At 39.0% G+C, this 18,855-nt stretch overlaps 1 protein-coding gene across 6 annotated transcripts in view; it reads right to left on the bottom strand.

Moving 5' to 3' along the window:
* Window positions 1-18,742, bottom strand: part of cfap418 (cilia and flagella associated protein 418) — a 111,173-nt gene extending 92,431 nt beyond the window's left edge. For 4 of the 6 annotated variants that reach the window (XM_069921810.1, XM_069921808.1, XM_069921812.1 and 1 more), the window contains exons 1-4: window positions 18,571-18,742; window positions 11,187-11,289; window positions 9,494-9,561; window positions 5,315-5,380 (exon numbers count right to left, since the gene is read on the bottom strand). In XM_069921810.1, coding sequence (XP_069777911.1) covers window positions 5,315-5,380; window positions 9,494-9,561; window positions 11,187-11,289; window positions 18,571-18,701 — 368 coding nt within the window. In that variant the 5' untranslated portion in view covers window positions 18,702-18,742. The remainder of the gene's footprint in view (window positions 1-5,314; window positions 5,381-9,493; window positions 9,562-11,186; window positions 11,290-18,570) is intronic. The other 2 variants (XM_069921811.1, XM_069921813.1) reach the window with 2 other exon arrangements.
* Window positions 18,743-18,855: the final 113 nt, after the last annotated feature.

Genomic DNA, 18,855 nt, shown 5'->3' with positions numbered 1-18,855 from the left:
GAACATCATCATATCATTACTTGTCCAATGACTAAAACTGTTGCTATCCTTTCCCTGCTAGCTTCCTGCCTCTCAATCCATCAATGTCTCTCTTATCTTGTAAGTACAAGGATGCATTCACATCTTGTTACAGCCCTGTACATTCCCATCTCATGATGTTTTACCTAACAGGAGTACAAGGACACCTCCCCTTCTTGTTACTGCCCTGTACAGGGTAACTCCCTACACATTCCCATCTCATGATGTTTTACCTTACAGTAAGGGGGGGGGGGCTTCCTTAGGACCAAATGGAAATTTGGAATTCCATTTATATAAAAATTTTCTGCTATCTTCTCACCAATCTTATGCAGTTCCAGTTTTACCCAAGACTTGTCTGTCAAAGAGGGAGATGACAAACTTCATTTGGGTTGCCCAATGATATTTTTTTTAAAGTCTGGGAGCTTTAATCCTCTTAGTTCATAATTTCAAGTTAATTTATCGATAGAGACTCTGGGAAACATACCGTTAGACAGAAACTTGCTAATATAGCTATTTAAATTCTGAAAGAATCGTTGTGGTCCTAAAACAGGTAAGTTTTGGAAAATATATTGCAATTTAGGCAATATACTCCCTTTTATACAATTGACCCTTCCAATCAAAGTAATTGGAAGAGTTATCCATTTAGTTAAATCATCTTCAATTTTCCGAAGCAAGGGAAGATAATTCAACTTATATAAATTCTGTGTTATTATCTATCTTAATACCTAAATATTTTGTACCATTAAGCAGCCATTAATTGATAGTCTCTTTTAACATGATCACAATTCGCAGCCTTAAGTGGCATAACTTCGTTTTTGTCCCAATTAACTTTATAGCCTGAGAAAGTCCCGAAAAATTCCAATTTCGACTGCAACTTTTGTAATGAACTCACTGGGTCTGTCAGATATATAAGAACATCATCAGCAGATAGATTGATTTTATTTTCTTCCTGGTTAACTCTGAAACCTTTTATGTCTGGATCTTGGTGGATAGATTCCACTAATGGTTCGATAGCCAGGACGAAAAGGGCTGGAGATAATGGACAACCTTGTCTACTAGATCTGGACAATGGGAACACCAATGAGATTTGGCCATTAGTGATTACTTTCTCTTTAGGCTCATGATATAGAGCTTTAAACCAATTAATAAATACCTGTCCTAGTCAAAATTTTCCCCAAACTTTCTCCTCATCTCAGGTCTGAGTGACACTCAATTCATCTCTCATTGGTTCCAGACGGATAATACTGAGCAGTCTACTAACATTGTCCGCACACTGTCTCTTCTGTACGAAACCTGTCTGATCTAAATTTATTAATTTAGGAAAATATACTGCCCATCTATTTGCCAGAGCTTTAGTAATGATCTTATAATCCATATTCAATAATGATATGGGGCTCTAAGATGATAGTTTCAATGGGTCCCTATCATTTTTGGGAATCACTGTAATAATTGCTGCTGAGAAGGACTCTGGGAGAGCACAAGTTGCTACTACTTGATCTAGTACCTCCATCAATAGAGGTATCAGTAAATCTTTAAATTCTTTATAAAATTCGGGTAGGATCCAAACTTCTGGGGATTTATTAACTTGCAATGATTACAATGCTTCCTCTATCTCAACTTGATTAAAGGGAGCCTGTTCTTCTAGATTCAAATTTGGAAGATTCAATTGTGACAAGAAACTCTATTTTATTCAAATGCCCACTGATTGAGATTCGTACAAGTTAATATAAAATTGTTTAAAAGCTTCATTTATGTCCTTCGGTTTATAGGAGATCCTGTCCATGTTTGACCTTAATTGCATCTATCATTCTCAAGACTTGCTCTGATTTCAACTGCCAGGAGAGGACCTTGTGGGCTCTTTCCCCAAGCTCATCGTATCTTTGCTTAGATTTTGTTATCATTTTTCCCATTTTATATGTGCTCATTGTATTGTACTTGAGCTTCTTACTAATTAGTCTTCTATGTTTTTCTACAGAGCATCTTTATTGAAGGTCCTTTTCTAAAATTATAATCTCTTTTTCCAATTCGTCCATCTCCCTTATATATATTTTTTTAACCCTAGTCATAATTAATAATTTGGCCCCTTAAATATTCCTTTAATGTATCCCAAAGTAACAATTTGTCCACAGATGACTCAGAGTTAGTCTCACAGAACATATTAGTTTGATTTCGAATAAAATTACAAAAATCCAGCCTTTTCAACAGGAAAGTATTAAAGCGCCACCTACGAATCATCTCTTGCTCGTGTGGCATATCAATAATCAATACAAGAGGTGAATGGTCTGATAAAAGTCTCGCTTTGTATTTGATTCCTAGGATCCTATTCTGCAATTGCGCTGAAGTAAAAAATAAATCTATCCTTGAGTAGGAGTCATATTAAATAAAAGGAATAATCTCTCCCCCCAGATGAACCCACCTCCAGATGTCCATTAAATTCAGTTCCCCCATTAACGTCAGTACAGCTTTAGCTGCTTTAGTTTTTAAAAAAATATCTTTTCTCCCTGATCTATCTAGAACCGGATCCAAACAACAGTGAAGTCTCTGCCCACCAGAATGTTTTCATGAGAGTCAGCCAATCTGAAAAAGTTGTCTCTAATAAACTTATCGTCATCTGGGTTCAGGATCTGAGTATATCTGACAGTGCAACAGAACATACCTACCTGCTGGATCTATATTTATATCTTATTTTTCCTTTAAAAATAACCTAAGTACAGTATTGGAAATTCTTTTGTTGCTCAATATTCACCCAATTCATTCATGCAAGAATCTCTTTCAATAGTTTCTCATTCGCTGATTTTCAGGAAAACTACACCAACCCTGTTATTAAAACACAGTACATCATAAAGGGAAATAATAACCTTTTCTAGCCAAGTCCAGCAGAGGAATCAATCACTGGTCCTTTATTGGCATCCAATATCACAAGGGATCTCCATTATCCTGCTCACAATCTCTTCTCGCTGGTAATTTCAGGCAGAAGGTAAAGAAGGCTGAAGTCTGGCATCTTTAGATTCAAGAACATTATTTTTCACAATAGCTAAGAGGCTTGTGAACCTCCCCATCTACCCTACTGCAATTTTTTGAGGAAACCACAAGCAGGCTTATCATTTAGATTATGGAATTTGTGGACAAATTTGCAGATGATACGAAGGTAGGTGGAGCAACAGATGTTGATGAAATAGGAAGGCTGCAGAAGGACTTGGACAGATAGGAGAATGGGCAGAGAAATGGCAAATAAAATAAAATATCCACAAGTGTATGGTTATGCACTTGGGTAGAACAAATAAACGGGCAGACTATTTTTTCAGATGGAGAGAAAATTAAAAATTCCCAGATGCAAAGGACTTGGGAGTCTGAAGGTAAACTTGCAGTTTGACTCGGTGGTGAAGAAGGCAAATGCAATCCTGCATCCATTTCAGGAGGAATAAAAGAGCAGGGATGTGATGTTGAGGCTTTATTTGCAGTGGTGTTGGGCTCCTCATTTAAGAAAGGATGTGCTAACACAAGAGAGGGTTCAGAGGAGGTTCATTAGGATAATTCTGGGAATTAAAGAGTTATCACATGAGAAATATTTGATGGCTCTTGCCCTGTACGTATTGGAATTTAGGAAAATGAGGGCGGATCTCATTGAAACATATCGACTGTTGAAAGATATGGACAGAGTAAATGTAGAAAGGTTGTTTCCCATGGTAGTAAAATTTAGGACAAGAGGGCATAACTTTATGATATGAAGAATTTTTGGAAATGAACTGGGACTCTGATAGCTCAGTGTAAACCAGGGGTTGCGAGCTCGTTCCTCGCTGGGGCCTCATTTCTATGAGGGGTGCTTGATAAAGTAGCGACTCTCTGTCTTCCTTACGGTAGACAAAGTTAAAGAATTTCATGTCTGTTACATTCTAAATGTAGTATTATGTGACAATAATGGAACCTTTACTTTTACAAGTACTGTATTAAAAGCAAGCGCTGAAGAGCTGGCTCTGAATGGGCAACTAAAGCGGCATTGTCTGCAAAGAGTAGTTCACGGACAAGTTGCTCTTGTGTCTTGGTGTGAGCTTGCAGGCGCCTCAGATTGAAGAGGCTGCCATCCGTGCGGTACCGGATGTAAACAGCGTCTTCATTGTTGAGGTCTGTTTTGCAGAAACTGCCAAAATGTTTGGCCTGGAAGTCAGCCTGAAGAAAACTGAGGTCCTCCATCAGCCAGCTCCCCAGCATAACTACCAGCCCCCCCATATCTCCATCGGGCACACAAAACTTGAAACGGTCAACCAGTTTACCTATCTCGGCTGCACCATTTCATCGGATGCAAGGATCGACAACGAGATAGACAACAGACTCGCCAAGGCAAATAGCGCCTTTGGAAGACTACACAAAAGAGTCTGGAAAAACAACCAACTGAAAAACCTCACAAAGATAAGCATATACAGAGCCGTTGTCATACCCACACTCCTGTTCGGCTCCTAGAACGCTTCCACTAGTGTTGTCTCCACTCCATCCTCAACATTCATTGGAGCGACTTCATCTCCAACATCGAAGTACTCGAGATGGCCGAGGCCAACAGCATCGAATCCACGCTGCTGAAGATCCAACTGTGCTGGGTAGGTCAGGTCTCCAGAATGGAGGACCATCGCCTTCCCAAGATCGTGTTATATGGCGAGCTCTCCACTGGCCATCGTGTCAGAGGTGCACCAAAGAAGAGGTACAAGGACTGCCTAAAGAAATCTCTTGGTGCCTGCCACATTGACCACCGCCAGTGGGCTGATCTCGCCTCAAACCGTGCATCTTGGCGCCTCACAGTTTGGCGGGCAGCAACCTCCTTTGAAGAAGACCGCAGAGCCCACCTCACTGACAAAAGACAAAGGAGGAAAAACCCAACACCCAACCCCAACCCACCAATTTTCCCCTGCAACCGCTGCAACCGTGTCTGCCTGTCCCGCATCAGACTTGTCAGCCACAAACGAGCCTGCAGCTGACATGGACATTTACCCCTCCGTAAATCTTCGTCCGCGAAGCCAAGCCAAAGAAAGAATTAAAAGCAAAAAAATATAATTTCAGCAGCCTTTATGAAGAAAGTAATAAAATCACTGGATCTATCCCAGTTGCGAGGAACAAGTTAACATTTTAATTTGGCAAGAAAGCAGGTTTTTTATTACCCAGCTTGGTATAGATATACAGTATATGAAAACATATTTTTCCATCCTTAAATGTGCATTAACAAGATGATGCATTATACTAATTATCTCTCCCTCAAAATGTTTTGCCTTGTTAAATTATGGGTAATTAAAGAAATGTGAAACTTTACCTGTGAGAAGTATTCGTTCCCAATCCATAAGATTCAGAACTCCCACCAAGATAAACTGGAGAACATCTAAAAATAAAGGCAATCAGTGGTCAAAGCAAAAAAATATACAAACTTAATATTAGGACACAAATGGAATTAATATTAAGAAAGGAAGTGATATTAGGGCACAACGTGAAAAAACGCCACCATAATTAATATTAATGATGAGGACAAAAAGACCTTGAGGGAAGAAAGAACTCTGCAAGGACAGAGCCTGAAGATGAGCACCCATTGGCACAGGGACAGTTTCCTCAGAATGGACAATGAACCACAGACATTACCTCACTTTCTCCTATTTTCTTGCACTATTTACTATCACAGAAACAATGAATTTGGTGATATGTTTATGATAATAAATGCTGATTCTGAACTTGCATCTTGACGATTGGTCCTTTTTGATAATTTTAAGACTGACTCACACTCAACAAACAGGCACATTAATATCCTGATTGAGAGTGAAAACTAGCAATAAGTGGCCATGGTGGGACTAGTCATAGGGGTTGATAGTATGGTTGAGGAACCAGGCAAAGCCTGACTACTTTTTCCAGAATTTTCTGTTTTCTAGCATCTACAGTTTCCTTTTCATTGAAAGATGAGCCATCCACATTGGTGGAAAGGAGGTGGACATAGTTAGAACCTTCAAGTTCTAGGTGTCCATATTTCAGAAGACCTTTCCTGGAGCCAGCACATCGAGGCAACCATGAAGGCACGCCAAGTTCTCTACTTCCTAAAGAGTCTAAGGAGATTTAGCATATCATCAGATACTCTAGCAAACTTCTACAGATGCTCTGTGGAAAGTATACTGGCTGGTTTCATCACAGCCTGATTTGGGAATCCCAATGCCTAGGAACGCAGAAGGTTGCAGAAAGTACTAAACATAACCAGGTCCATCACAGGCACTGACCTCTGTGCGCCACTGCCATCTCACTTCACCCTCCCTCTGACATAATAGTCGAATTTCTTTCCAACAACCCTGACAGATCACGTCAATGGTGGGGGTAGGGGGGAGACTCTAGTGATCTTGTCTGCCATCTAATGGTTCTGTGGATCAGTACATTTCTCTGCAGCAACCACACTGTGATGCAACTGGTCAGGGCACTCACGATAGAGCTCCTGTAGAAGGATGACATGATGGTGGCTGGTAGCCTTGCTCGCTACAGTCTTCTCAGGAAGTGCAGTCACTGTTTCTCCTTTCTGACAAGTGAGGAGATGTTGTGTATCCACAATAGGTCACTAATTAAGTGAACTCCAAAGAACTGATGTGTAAAATGACACAAAATAGGTGGCATGGTAGACAGTGAAAAAAGTTATCTCAGATTACAACATGAACTAACTGAATTGGAAAAGGTGGCCAAGTTATGGCAGATGGAATTTAACATGAACAAGTGAGATGTGTTGCACTTTGTATGTTAAAGCAGGGCAGGACTTACACAATGAATGGTAGACCCTGGAGAGTGTAGTAGAACAGAGGTACAGGTTCATAATTTCACAAAAGTAGCAATGCACATAGGATGCTAAAGGCAGCATTTGGGCTACATCAGTCAGACCATTGAGTTCAGGATTGACATATTACAACTGTACAAGATGATGGTAAGGACGTACCATGTATTGTATGCAGTCTGATCACCCAATTATAGGAAAGGATTTATTAACCTGGAAATGTGCAAAAAGGTAGAGTCAGGCAGCATATGAACAGGCACTTTGGCCCAAATCTATGCTGACCAATACGGTCTTCTGGATTAATCCCATATGCCAGCACTTAGCCAACATCCCTCCAAGGCCCTCTTATCCATAAATCTGACCATATGCCTTTTGAATGTTTTTACAGTGCAACACCTCATACTTGTCTGAATTAAATTCCATTTCTAATCCTTGGCCCACATACCTAACTTATATACATCCTATTGTAAATTTAGATAGCCTTCCTCATTGTCCACTACACCACCAATTTTGGTGTCATCTGCAAATGTGCTTATCAAAAGAATGCACCACACCATGGTTTACAGGCCTCCAATATGAAAAAAAATATCCTTCTACTGGCACTCTCGGCTAACTTCCACTAAGCCAGTTTTGAATTCAACAGGCCAGTTCTCTTTGGGCCCCATTTGATTTAATCTTCCAGTCTAAACTGCCACACACGGACTTGTCAAAGGCCTTGCTAAATATGTAACTTCTGGTGCCCAACCCTCATCAACCCTGCTTGTCATCTCTTCAAAAAAAATCCAAATGATTCGTGAGACTTCTTCCAATCAAACCCTAATTATCCAAATGTCACAAGAATATTACTGATACTAGTGGACAAAAATTATAACAAGAGGCTGGATAGGGTGTTTACTAGGGTGTTGGAGGCAAGGCGAGACATTGTATAAAAGCTTACAAAACCATGATGCGAAAATAGACATTGCCCTTTTTTTTAGGGTAGAGTATTCTAAAACTAGAAGGCATGGATTTAAAGTGAGGGGGAAGATTTAAAAGGGTCCTGAAGGGCAACTTTTTCCATTTGTGGGTGGTGGGTGAAGTAGAAGTCCAAAAATCCAGATGCCAGAAATCTGGACCACCCGAGAATTCAGACTTTTTGAAAACTCTCAAACTTTTAAAATTTAAGATGCTTTTGTGTGCGTGGCAACAAGCAATCAAATCTTATGTTTACATCTTTGTCAAACGTTGATTTTACTTTTCTTTAAAACTGCTTGTTTTGATAAATGAAGAATACTGTTTTTGCTAATGTATAAACTATCAAAAGTTATCTGTTCATCACTTATTTATTCATCCTTAAATTTGAAATTTAAGAGTCTTCCCGAGGATCCAGAAAATCTGGATCGATGCAATCCCCCAAGCTGTCCAGATTTTCAGACTTTAATTTATATGGAATGAGTGGTAGAGGCATGTACAATTATAGCATCTAAAAGACATTTAGATAGATACTTTCTGACAGGAAAGGTTTACAGGTATGTGGACAGAAAGCAAGCAAAAGGGACTGGTTTGGAGCTGGGGGCCTGGTTTTTAGCTGTAAAATTCTATAACTTTACAACTGGGTGGTCAAAATGAAGGAAATATGGAAACGTAAAAAGAAAAAGCCAGTTATGTACTCCCAGTCCTAGATATATATTCTATTGTATTGTTGGTGGGATACCTTCTCTATTGGGTGCTCATATTGTGAAATTAACTGGCCAAGATATTCTAATCATTCAATTGAATGGGTGGAAAAAAGAATCAAGCTGCTGTCTTTTAATATCTAATTAACAGCAAGTATGCATAAACATTTTTATTTGATAATAATTTTAGTTAATTTAGTATCAGAGCGTCAAATAGTATGCAGTAAAAGGAGAAACAGGGTGAGATACTGTAAATGTTTGATCAATTTAACATTCTGTGCACTGAAAATTAAATGAAAATTAACAAATAAAATAAGCGTATACAGAGCCGTTGTCATACCCACACTCCTGTTCGGCTCCGAATCATGGGTCCTCTACCGGCACCACCTACGGCTCCTAGAACGCTTCCACCAGCGTTGTCTCCGCTCCATCCTCAACATCCATTGGAGCGCTTTCATCCCTAACGTCGAAGTACTCGAGATGGCAGAGGTCGACAGCATCGAATCCACGCTGCTGAAGATCCAGCTGCGCTGGATGGGTCACGTCTCCAGAATGGAGGACCATTGCCTTCCCAAGATCGTGTTATATGGCGAGCTCTCCACTGGCCACCGTGACAGAGGAGCACCAAAGAAAAGGTACAAGGACTGCCTGAAGAAATCTCTTGGTGCCTGCCACATTGACCACCGCCAGTGGGCTGATAACGCCTCAAACCGTGCATCTTGGCGCCTCACAGTTTGGCGGGCAGCAACCTCCTTTGAAGAAGACCGCAGAGCCCACCTCACTGACAAAAGGCAAAGGAGGAAAAACCCAAGACCCAACCCCAACCCACCAATTTTCCCCTGCAACCGCTGCAACCGTGTCTGCCTGTCCCGCATCGGACTTGTCAGCCACAAACGAGCCTGCAGCTGACGTGGTCTTTTTACCCCCTCCATAAATCTTCGTCCGCGAAGCCAAGCCAAAGAAAGAAAACAAATAAAATTTAGCTATTGCCAGCTAATAATTGCCATCTTCAAAACTGTATATAGAATGTATTCCTTAAACTTACTTTCTAACTTTAGCCCTAGAAAAATTCTTAAGACCTGCACCATTTGTTACTGCACTTGGACTTGACTTCTGAAAACAAAATGAATTAATGAGTCAACGAATGAAAAAAAAACCAAAAATCAAAATCAATTTTTTTTTTCATTTTTATACAGCATCTAATTTAACACAACATGTCTCTATGGTGCTACCAGCAAAAGCATACACTTTGCATATCACATGCTGTAATTTATCAAAGATACATTGTAAATTTCTTTTTTACATGATCTCTATAGATATTGAGTTTTGAATATATTTATATTGTAACCATCAATTGCAACTGGGTGCAAGAAAACATTATATTCTTATAAATGGATTAAATTAATCTTATGTTAAGTGTACTTTAATCACATTTCTTGGAAATGCTTTTGGGAAATGGGTACCCAACACAATCCCTACTACAATTTTTCCAAGATCTAAAGATTTCCAAGATCTAAAGATTTCCAAGATCTAAAGATTTCCAAGATCTAAAGATTTCCAAGCTAGGCTCTTTTAATTAATAATTTATATCTGTAATGCCATGCTGTTTTACTACATGGCCCTTCCTCAGGACCAATAAATCAAGCCCTTCGTCCTTGATAATTTTAAGCTATTGTGCTATCATTGTTAATTTACTACAACAGAAATGGAAATGCATAAAGCAGACTATTTATTACATGCACCATCCAGCACAGAACTAGATTTTTTGCTTGATGTGAACTGTGCCACAGTTCATGCATCACAAAATTCCACCTGCATCCTAACTGTATAAACCTGTTTTTATTTCCCTCTATGCATTCATTTACCTTAAAATTGTCATTCATGTGAAAGCTATTTGGTAATAATAATCCCAGTATGTATTATAATCTAAAAATAAGACCATGCACATAAAATTTGCTTCTAGTTCAGTGACTATTGTGTTCCTATTGTGTTCTCATAAAAATGGGTGCCTCGTCACACTAAAAACTATAAAAGAAGTTTTGTATAAATGGTGTTAAATATGTAAGCTTCTTATGAGCTAGATGTTTGAATAATTTTGCATGTGTCATCTTTTGTGGTTCCAAATAAAGCAGGGACTGATTGAGTCTGTCAACATTCACATTATGTTTTGACTTTGAGAGACAGACAAATGGCTCAGCCTGGCTTGAATCAAAGCCAGAAATTATAGAGCAATATTGTCAACTACAATTCAACAAACTACAGTAGGGAATATTTTGTTTACTGTCTCAAGTATCTAGAACAGTGGTTTTCAAACGTTTTCTTTCTACTCTCATACCTCTAAGTAATCCTTACTAATCACAGAGCACCTATGGCATAGGTGCTATGTGAGTGGAAAGAAATCGTTTGAAAATCACTGATCTAGAACATGTAGTGGTAAAACACACTCAGCGAGGACCCAGATTTTTGATGTGCACTCTCAACAGGTAAAGCAGATGACAAGGATCAGAAAGACGATAACTACTCCAATAAAACAAGCAACCGTAGTGTAAATCAGGAAAATGCTTAATCTCAGATTGGGGAGATTTAGATTACAAAGTACCGACTGCACCACAAATTTAATACGAATGAGAAATCATCATATATACTTCTTTCTTTAAACATTATAAAATGTTTCATAAACTTTTCTGGATTGTTTTTCCAAAAGTGAATTTACAATAAACACATTTTTCACAACTTACAGATAGGTCTGATGCAGTAGGATTGTCATGAAATATCTCTTTAATAAGATCATTTAGATTATCTTCCTCTTTGAAAGTTTCATCTGATGGGATTGGTGGTGAGCTAAAAATCAGAACAGACTATATTAAAATGTAGCCAATCTATGGAAGAATGAAAGTAAAACACGAAAATCTGTAGACACCATGGCTGAAGTAAAAACACACAATGAAGGAGAATATAGAAAAGGTAAAACTACCCTGATGAAGGGCTCAAACCTGAAATGTCAGTTATGTATTTTTATCTTTGCTGACCTGCTGAGTTTCTCCAGCATTGTGTATTTTTACTACATGAGAATGGGTATGAATAATGAAATCTCAGCACCAAATATCAAACAATATGGAAAGAAGATCTGCAACAGCCAGAAATTTTAAATCTAAATGGAAAGCAGCAGAAATGCACAGGTTAGTTAGCATTTGCAAACAGAAAGTTTTCACATTGTTTACATCTCTAAGACTGCCTTTCGTTTTTGTGACAGAGTATTTAGAGGTGGTTTGGGAGGAATTATTATAGCAGGTTGCGCACAAACATTTTAAAACACAGAATATTTGCAGCACTTTAGCGGAATGCTTTTTGCAAAAAAGAGCAACAAAGTTGCAGCATACAGCTTGCCTGGGAGAGCATGTGATTTTTGCAGGCAAAGAGAACGGTTTTGCTCTCAGAGAGGGAGGGTGTGAAACAGAGAGAAAGGAGACAGAAATCAGTTCCAGAAGGACAAAGCTGGCAAACTTTTGGAAGACTGCCTGGTCAAAGGAGAAGACTGCTATCTGAAAGGTGACCTGAAAGAAGGAGGATCATCTGGAGAACCCTGATGGGGGCAAGTTTCGTCAGCAAGATTGATTAAACAGGAATCAGGTGCAGTTGTCTTGGAACAAAAGGAATCTCTCTCTGAAGACAAACAAGAACCCTCCTGAGTGGTGACCATTTGCCTGTTAAACCCCAAAGCCTGGTGAACTTTTTTAATGCTAACTTCTGTGCACAGTACAAGAATTGCCTGCAACCAGTGAGATTGGACTGTGAACCAGACCTTTTCTACACTTATATACCCATTACACATATGTGCGCTTAGGATTAGAGGGGGATTAAGTAAGTTTATAGTATTAAGTTAAAGTTTGATTCTGTTTTCATGTTCAAAGATAATTAAAAGCAACTTTTGTTTAAGTAATCCTTTGTCATGGTGCATATCTATTGCTCCTGGGTTTTGGGGTCCTCTGGACTCCGTAACACCTTCAAATAAAATTAAGAAACAACATTGCAAAATTTGGCCCAGCAGCAAATTTCAGTGGTTAAATGGCAAATCTACTATGATGGTCAAGATGATAACATTGCTGGGATGTAAAATTGATGGCTGGTGAAAAATAAACACTATTGTTGAAGTACCTGATTAATGTCTGGAATAAAATAAATTATGAAATTGGTGCAAGAGGACGTATATTGCCCAAAATGCCTCTGACTCAAAATTCTCATATCTTTTTCATAACAATCTTTCAACATTTATAATCCCCTTACGAAACCAAATATATAAAAAATGATTATTTGTTATGAAATGGGTCAATTGATGTCATTTGAACAATTGAGAAATAAACATGGAATAACCCAAAATATTACTTTCTGTTATTTTCAATTGAGAGCTTATTTGAGGGCCAACCATGTTGTAATCTGGTTGTAGTGATGTAGAAATTCTTACTAGGAGTGGAATTGTTAAAAAGTTTACTTCTACAATATATTCTTTATTACAAATAGGAACTCCTAAACATGGAGTTCATAAATCTAGACAGAGGTGGGAACCAGATTTGAACATTGTAATTGATGAGCAAAGATGGACAGATCTTTGCAGAGATTGTATGACAAACACTATTAAAGGTATAGATTAGCTCAGTGTAAGTTTTTACATTAATTATATCTTACACCACAAAAATTGAATAGATTGAAATCAGACTTATCAGATCAATGCTTTAGGTGTGGTGAGGATATAGGAAGTTTTTTGCATTAAACTTGGTCTTGTCCCAAGGTAAGAACTTTTCGGGTGGATTTAAGGAATTTTTTGAAACAAGTTACAGGTGTTGTATTTCTGCAAAATCCAGATTAATTTTTATTAGGAAATAGTGAAGGAACAAGACCTAAATTAAAACTTCATCAATTGGAATTTGTTAGTTACATTAGCAGCAGCAAAAAAATGTATTGCATTTGGGTATGGTAAGATGGAATGCAGACATTCAAAGTTGTATTTCCTTGGAATAAATTACATATAATTTGAAAAATAAATAAGCTACATTTTTACAAATTTGCCACCCATATACTCAAATATTAGATTTAAATTTGTAATGTTGAGCTTCCTGTACCTCTAGACCTGCGAGAATCTTCTCTAAATTGTATTAAAGAACTCTGTTTAAACGTGTGTTAGACAGTATCCCTCTGTGTAATCCTGAAAGTTTCTTCCCTCTTTCTTTTATTTTACATATCTAAATTGTATCTTTTATATTCATTATTTTGAGGGTGGGGGTTTTGGGGGAGGGGAAGTTTTGGGAGGGATATATACCATTATGTATGCAGTTTCTAGTTTGTTTCCTTTTGAAAATTGTATTATTCTATTAATCTTTGACTACTACATGTATGGAGAACATTTTAAATAAAATATTAAAAAAATATAACATTATTTCATTTTTTTCAGAATTAACCATATCCAAAATAAAGACTAACTGAAAATACTGAGATAATAAAACTACCAATGTTTTCCATGAAATTCCATATCCAAACCTGGCATGATAGTTGTTTGGCATTATGTTAAAGTATGGGGTGTGGAACAGTGCGCTGTTCTGTTGAGATGGGTTACAATGAGCAATTAATTTTGGGACTCCAGTACGTGAGATTTCTACTATTTTGACCTCTCAGCCTTCGCCTCTTATATTGTCCCACAAAAATGAAGGCAATTTCAAGGAACATCAAGAAATATCCTGACTGGGCATTTTACAGTTCTCATATCTCCTGACCAGTTATGATGAAAGGTTAATTCATCATAACTCAGTATTTCCTCTGCTGAGTATTTCCAAAATTCTCTTTGTTCAATTTTATAGCTTCTGCATGTTTTGTGTTCCATATTTCCAGCATTTTTGTCCTCTTTTCATTCCTCTTTTGTTATTTAGATCTCACTGAGAAAATCTGTGGTGATCAGCTATCATTACCTTGACATTGGCTTACTTTTGGTTGCTCCTATACAAAAACATTTCCATTATTTTTTTCATCCCTTCTCCTTCCCCATGACGTAAAACACAACTATAGAACACTACAACACAGAATCAGGCCTTTCAGCCCATCTGGAATGTGCCAACTGTTATTCTGCCACGTCCTACTGACTTGCACCCAGACCATAGCCCTCCATGCTCCTCACATCCATGTACCTATCCAAATATTTTAAAATGTCAAAATTGAGCCAGCATTCACCACTTCAGCTAGCAGCTCATGCCAGACTCTCACTATTCTTTGTGAAGTTCCCCCTAATGTGCCCTTTAGACATTTCACCTTTCACCCTTAACCTAAGTCCTCTAGTTCTTGTCTCAGCTAACCTCAAAAGAAAAAAGTTTGTTTGCATTTAGCCTATCAGTACCCTCATAATTATGTACATAGCTATCAAATCTCTCCTCATTTTCTGACACTCCAGGGAACAAAGTCCTAACTTGTTTAACCTTTCCCTGTAATTCAATTCCTCGACTCACAACAACATAATTGTAAAATGTTTTATTTCTAACGTATTTCAGTTCTCATGAAAGAATGTTGACCTGAACCATTATCATTTTCAGCATTTTCTGTGACTATTTTCTCTCCCATATGCTCATTCTCTTAAGTAGCCATTCTCAAGGGGGCTACAGAACATTTAAGTAAAAGCCTGGTTTTCTTTTCATCTCACTTACATAATTTTTTTATGTAGTTAGTACGACAGAAGTACTGAAGGAACCAAAAGTTTACTGCTTCATCGAGAAGGGGCCTATTAACTTGGAGCAGCATCCTGGGGGAAGGGAATAGCTGAAGAAAAGTTGAGAATAGCTGCTCTAGAGGGACTAGTTTGGTATCCAGGTTAAAAGAATCATTACTACAATTTGTTGAACATTACTAAAAATGTTGGAAATACTTGGTAGGTTAAGAATTACCTAATTTACATAAATTAGAAAAATTACCCAATTATTCTTTAGTAAAGTTGGAACTTATTTGATGAGTGCCTGCAACTCTATATGCCTTTCTGTAGCTGCTCTGCTATTATATCATATTCTGGAGCACATTTGTAGTTGTTGAAGTTATGTTTGGGGGGGGGGGGGGGTGGGATGGAGGCAGGTGAAGTCTGGGCCTGATGTTCTGCTCATCCAGGGAAAATGCATGTGTAATACATCGCCTCTCCTTTCTCAGTGATCCAGCGTGATCACTGTCTGGCTTGCCAGGCAGAAGGTAACTGCAAATGGCCTCTCCTACATTACTGCAACACCTTCTTGTTGGTGTCCCCATTTTCACTGAGTTTGCTATGTCATGGGGCAACCGAGTGTCCAGCGATATAACTGGATGTGTAGGCTGGGCTCGTTCACCTTGGTTGGCAGCTAGCCTAAGAACAGGTAAACTCTGATTTCAAACCTGGGCAGATGAGGCTCATTAGCCTCGTCAGGCTATCCATTCTAGGAGAAAGACATTCTGATGTTACACCTATAATCCGAGGACATGGCTGTCACTGTCCCAGCTTGGTGGGCCATGGGAGATAAACTCCGGGTGTAAAGGGAAGGGCCAGAACTGCACACATCGCCCTCCACCTAAAAAATCCATTTTGCAGGCTTCCTAAATCTTTGTTGGCAAAGCCAAGCCATGAGAATCATAATTTTGGTGTGCTAACTTTTTGCCAGAACTAAAATATCAGAGATAAAAGATTTTCAAAGACTATAGAAGAAATGCAGAGGAGAAAGGAGAAGAACAGAAGGGGCAAATCTATGAATGACTGGAGAGAATAAATAATTAAATATTGTGACGATGGTGTAAGGTCACGATGAAGGATGGATGGATTCATTCACTGGGAGTGTTGAAACAAAAGTCTTGCATTTTTATGGTATCTTTAACATCATCACAATGGCTCAAAGTACTTTTTAAAATTCATGAAGGAAACATGGGTTAACAGCTAGGAGATTGAAAATGTATGGAAATAAGGCAAAGGAAAAACCAACAGATCCTAGAAGTGTGGATAACCTTGCTGCTTATGTTCCAGTGAGAAAATTCCATCCTGATTTCTCCACTCCCAGCAGTCTTAATGTAGTAATCTTCCACTTTATTACTTGCTTTGGGTATGGCATGGTTACATTACTGGACTAAAAATCTAGAGGGTGAGATAACGTTTTTAATATGAGGCACAAGTTAATGGTTCAGGTCAATAAACTCATCATAATTGGAAATAAGACATGTAACAAATTTTAAAATAAAAAGACAGAGAAACAGAGAAAAAAACATTGTCATTTGATGGAAAGGAATGAGAGAATAAATAACTAAAAAAAGAATGATGGTGCATGACAAAAATGGATGAGAATAGATATGTAACAAAAAGCATCTAATAAATTGTTGAACCTGGATGGTTATATTGTTCACATGAGAGTTATATTATGACTAAAGAAAAGATAAGGTGCTGGACCTCAGCCTTACTTCAACTGCTACAGGAACAGTGCAGGTATGCAAGCACAGGGAGGGCTCTCCTCACATTTGGAAGAACTCCCTTGTACCTTTGGTGTGTATGATTCTACAAAAAAAATAATCTATTAGTATGTGCTGAGGTATGACTTTTAATTAGCATTTGCATTCTCCTACTTAGTATTTGCACTCTGCTACTTCATTTTACTATGCCTCACTTGATGCATCTAAATATACCCCTACCTTTAAGTGGCATCTGCAGTTGCAGTGTATGGGATAAATCACTGCAAGTAGTGGTGAATTTCAGACCCCAATCAGTGAAGATTGGTAAGAATATCTCCACAATCTCCATCAGTACCAGACACCACAGGGCTGCATTCTTAGCCCCCTATAACTGTGAGGCTTGGCATAACAACACCATCTCCAAATTTACTGATGATACCACAGTAGTGGGTTGTATAAAAAGGGGCAATGAGTCCACATATTTGAAATCCACAAGATTGAAAGCTTGACTGAAGGGAGTACTAACAACAACCTCTCACTCAATCAGCGGATTGTGGACTTCAGGAAGAGAAAACCAGGGATGTACAATCCAGTATGATCAGAGGTGAAGAGGGTGAGCAAATTAAAATTTTTGGGAGTCACTATCTCAGAAGACCCAACATACTAATGCCATTGTGAAGAAAGCACAATTCTCTAATTCTTCAAGAATCTTTGGAGGTTTGGTATGATATCAAAAACCCTGGCAAACTTCTACAGATGAAAGTGTGCTGACCAGTAGCATCATGGCCTGGTATGGGGGCACAAATACCTCGGAGCAGAAAGCTTTGCAAAAGGTAGAGGACACAACCTGATATATATCTGGCAAAACTCTCCCCACCATCGAGGAAATCTTCTCGGAATGCTACTGTCAGAGAGCACCAGCAATCATCAAGGATCCACACCACCCGGTACATGCTCTGTTCTCTCTGCTGCCATCAGGGAAGAGGTATAGGTGCCACAAGATTCATACCACCTGATCTAGGAACAGTTGCTACCCCTCCACCATCAGACTCCTAAACAATAAACTCAATCAGTGACCCATTTATGGGCTCCTATTTGCACATTCTGTAAAACAGTTTGTTTACATTACTAACTTTTGTCTCAGTATCTTTTCTTGAGTAGTTTTTGTACTATTGATAAGTGGAAATAAGAATCTCATCTTCTCCTCTTGTCCTCCTTTAACACACACTATAGAGGCAATGTCTTTTTTTTAAAGCCTACACTGTTGATCTGACTGATTTCACCAGGCCCATAAATAGGTTTAAAATTATGTAGCAACTAACTCAAGTCGTGAAGGGTGAGACCTTTTGTTATTTAAAAAAAAAATCCATAATGTGTAAAAGACAACCCCGTCTACAAAATAATACTCAGAATGACCACACTTCACAAGTACTTGACTATATACAGGTGCCCCACTCTTCTCTCATCCAGGGAGTCCATAAATAAGCACCAATATTTGTGCCCGTTGGGTTGACCCGGCAAACCACACGTTGGCTGCCAGTGTTTCTTGTACCGTTTGTATGACCTCAGCAACCGAACCCCCGCTCCTTATTTTCACGTTAATCGGAGCGATGGGAAAATGCTGTCAAGAACACTGCGTGTAATATCCGCGGCGAGACCGCTGCAGCTCAGAGAGACAAATTATGGGGATTTAACCTGATTTTCACCTCCTCGCTCGAACCCTCACCATCGCCCGTTCTCTCCTCCCCCTCAAGACTCGATGTCGACCCGCTCCTACAAAATCGCATCTCCACCTCGTCCAGTAGCCGATCCAGATCATCCGCCATTGCAGCCTCCCTGGTTGCCTGGAGCCGGCCACGCAGGGACGCACGGCTGCCGGAGCGTGGACGCAAGGACGCACGGCTGCCGGAGCGTGGACGCAAGGACGCACGGCTGCCGGAGCGTGGACGCAAGGACGCAAGGACGCACGGCTGCCGGAGC

Source organism: Narcine bancroftii, chromosome 2 (genome assembly GCF_036971445.1).
Source record: "Narcine bancroftii isolate sNarBan1 chromosome 2, sNarBan1.hap1, whole genome shotgun sequence".
Lineage (NCBI taxonomy): Eukaryota > Metazoa > Chordata > Chondrichthyes > Torpediniformes > Narcinidae > Narcine > Narcine bancroftii.
The sequence above is the reverse complement of the archived record's forward strand: the minus strand, read 5'-3'. Positions and strand labels throughout refer to the sequence as shown.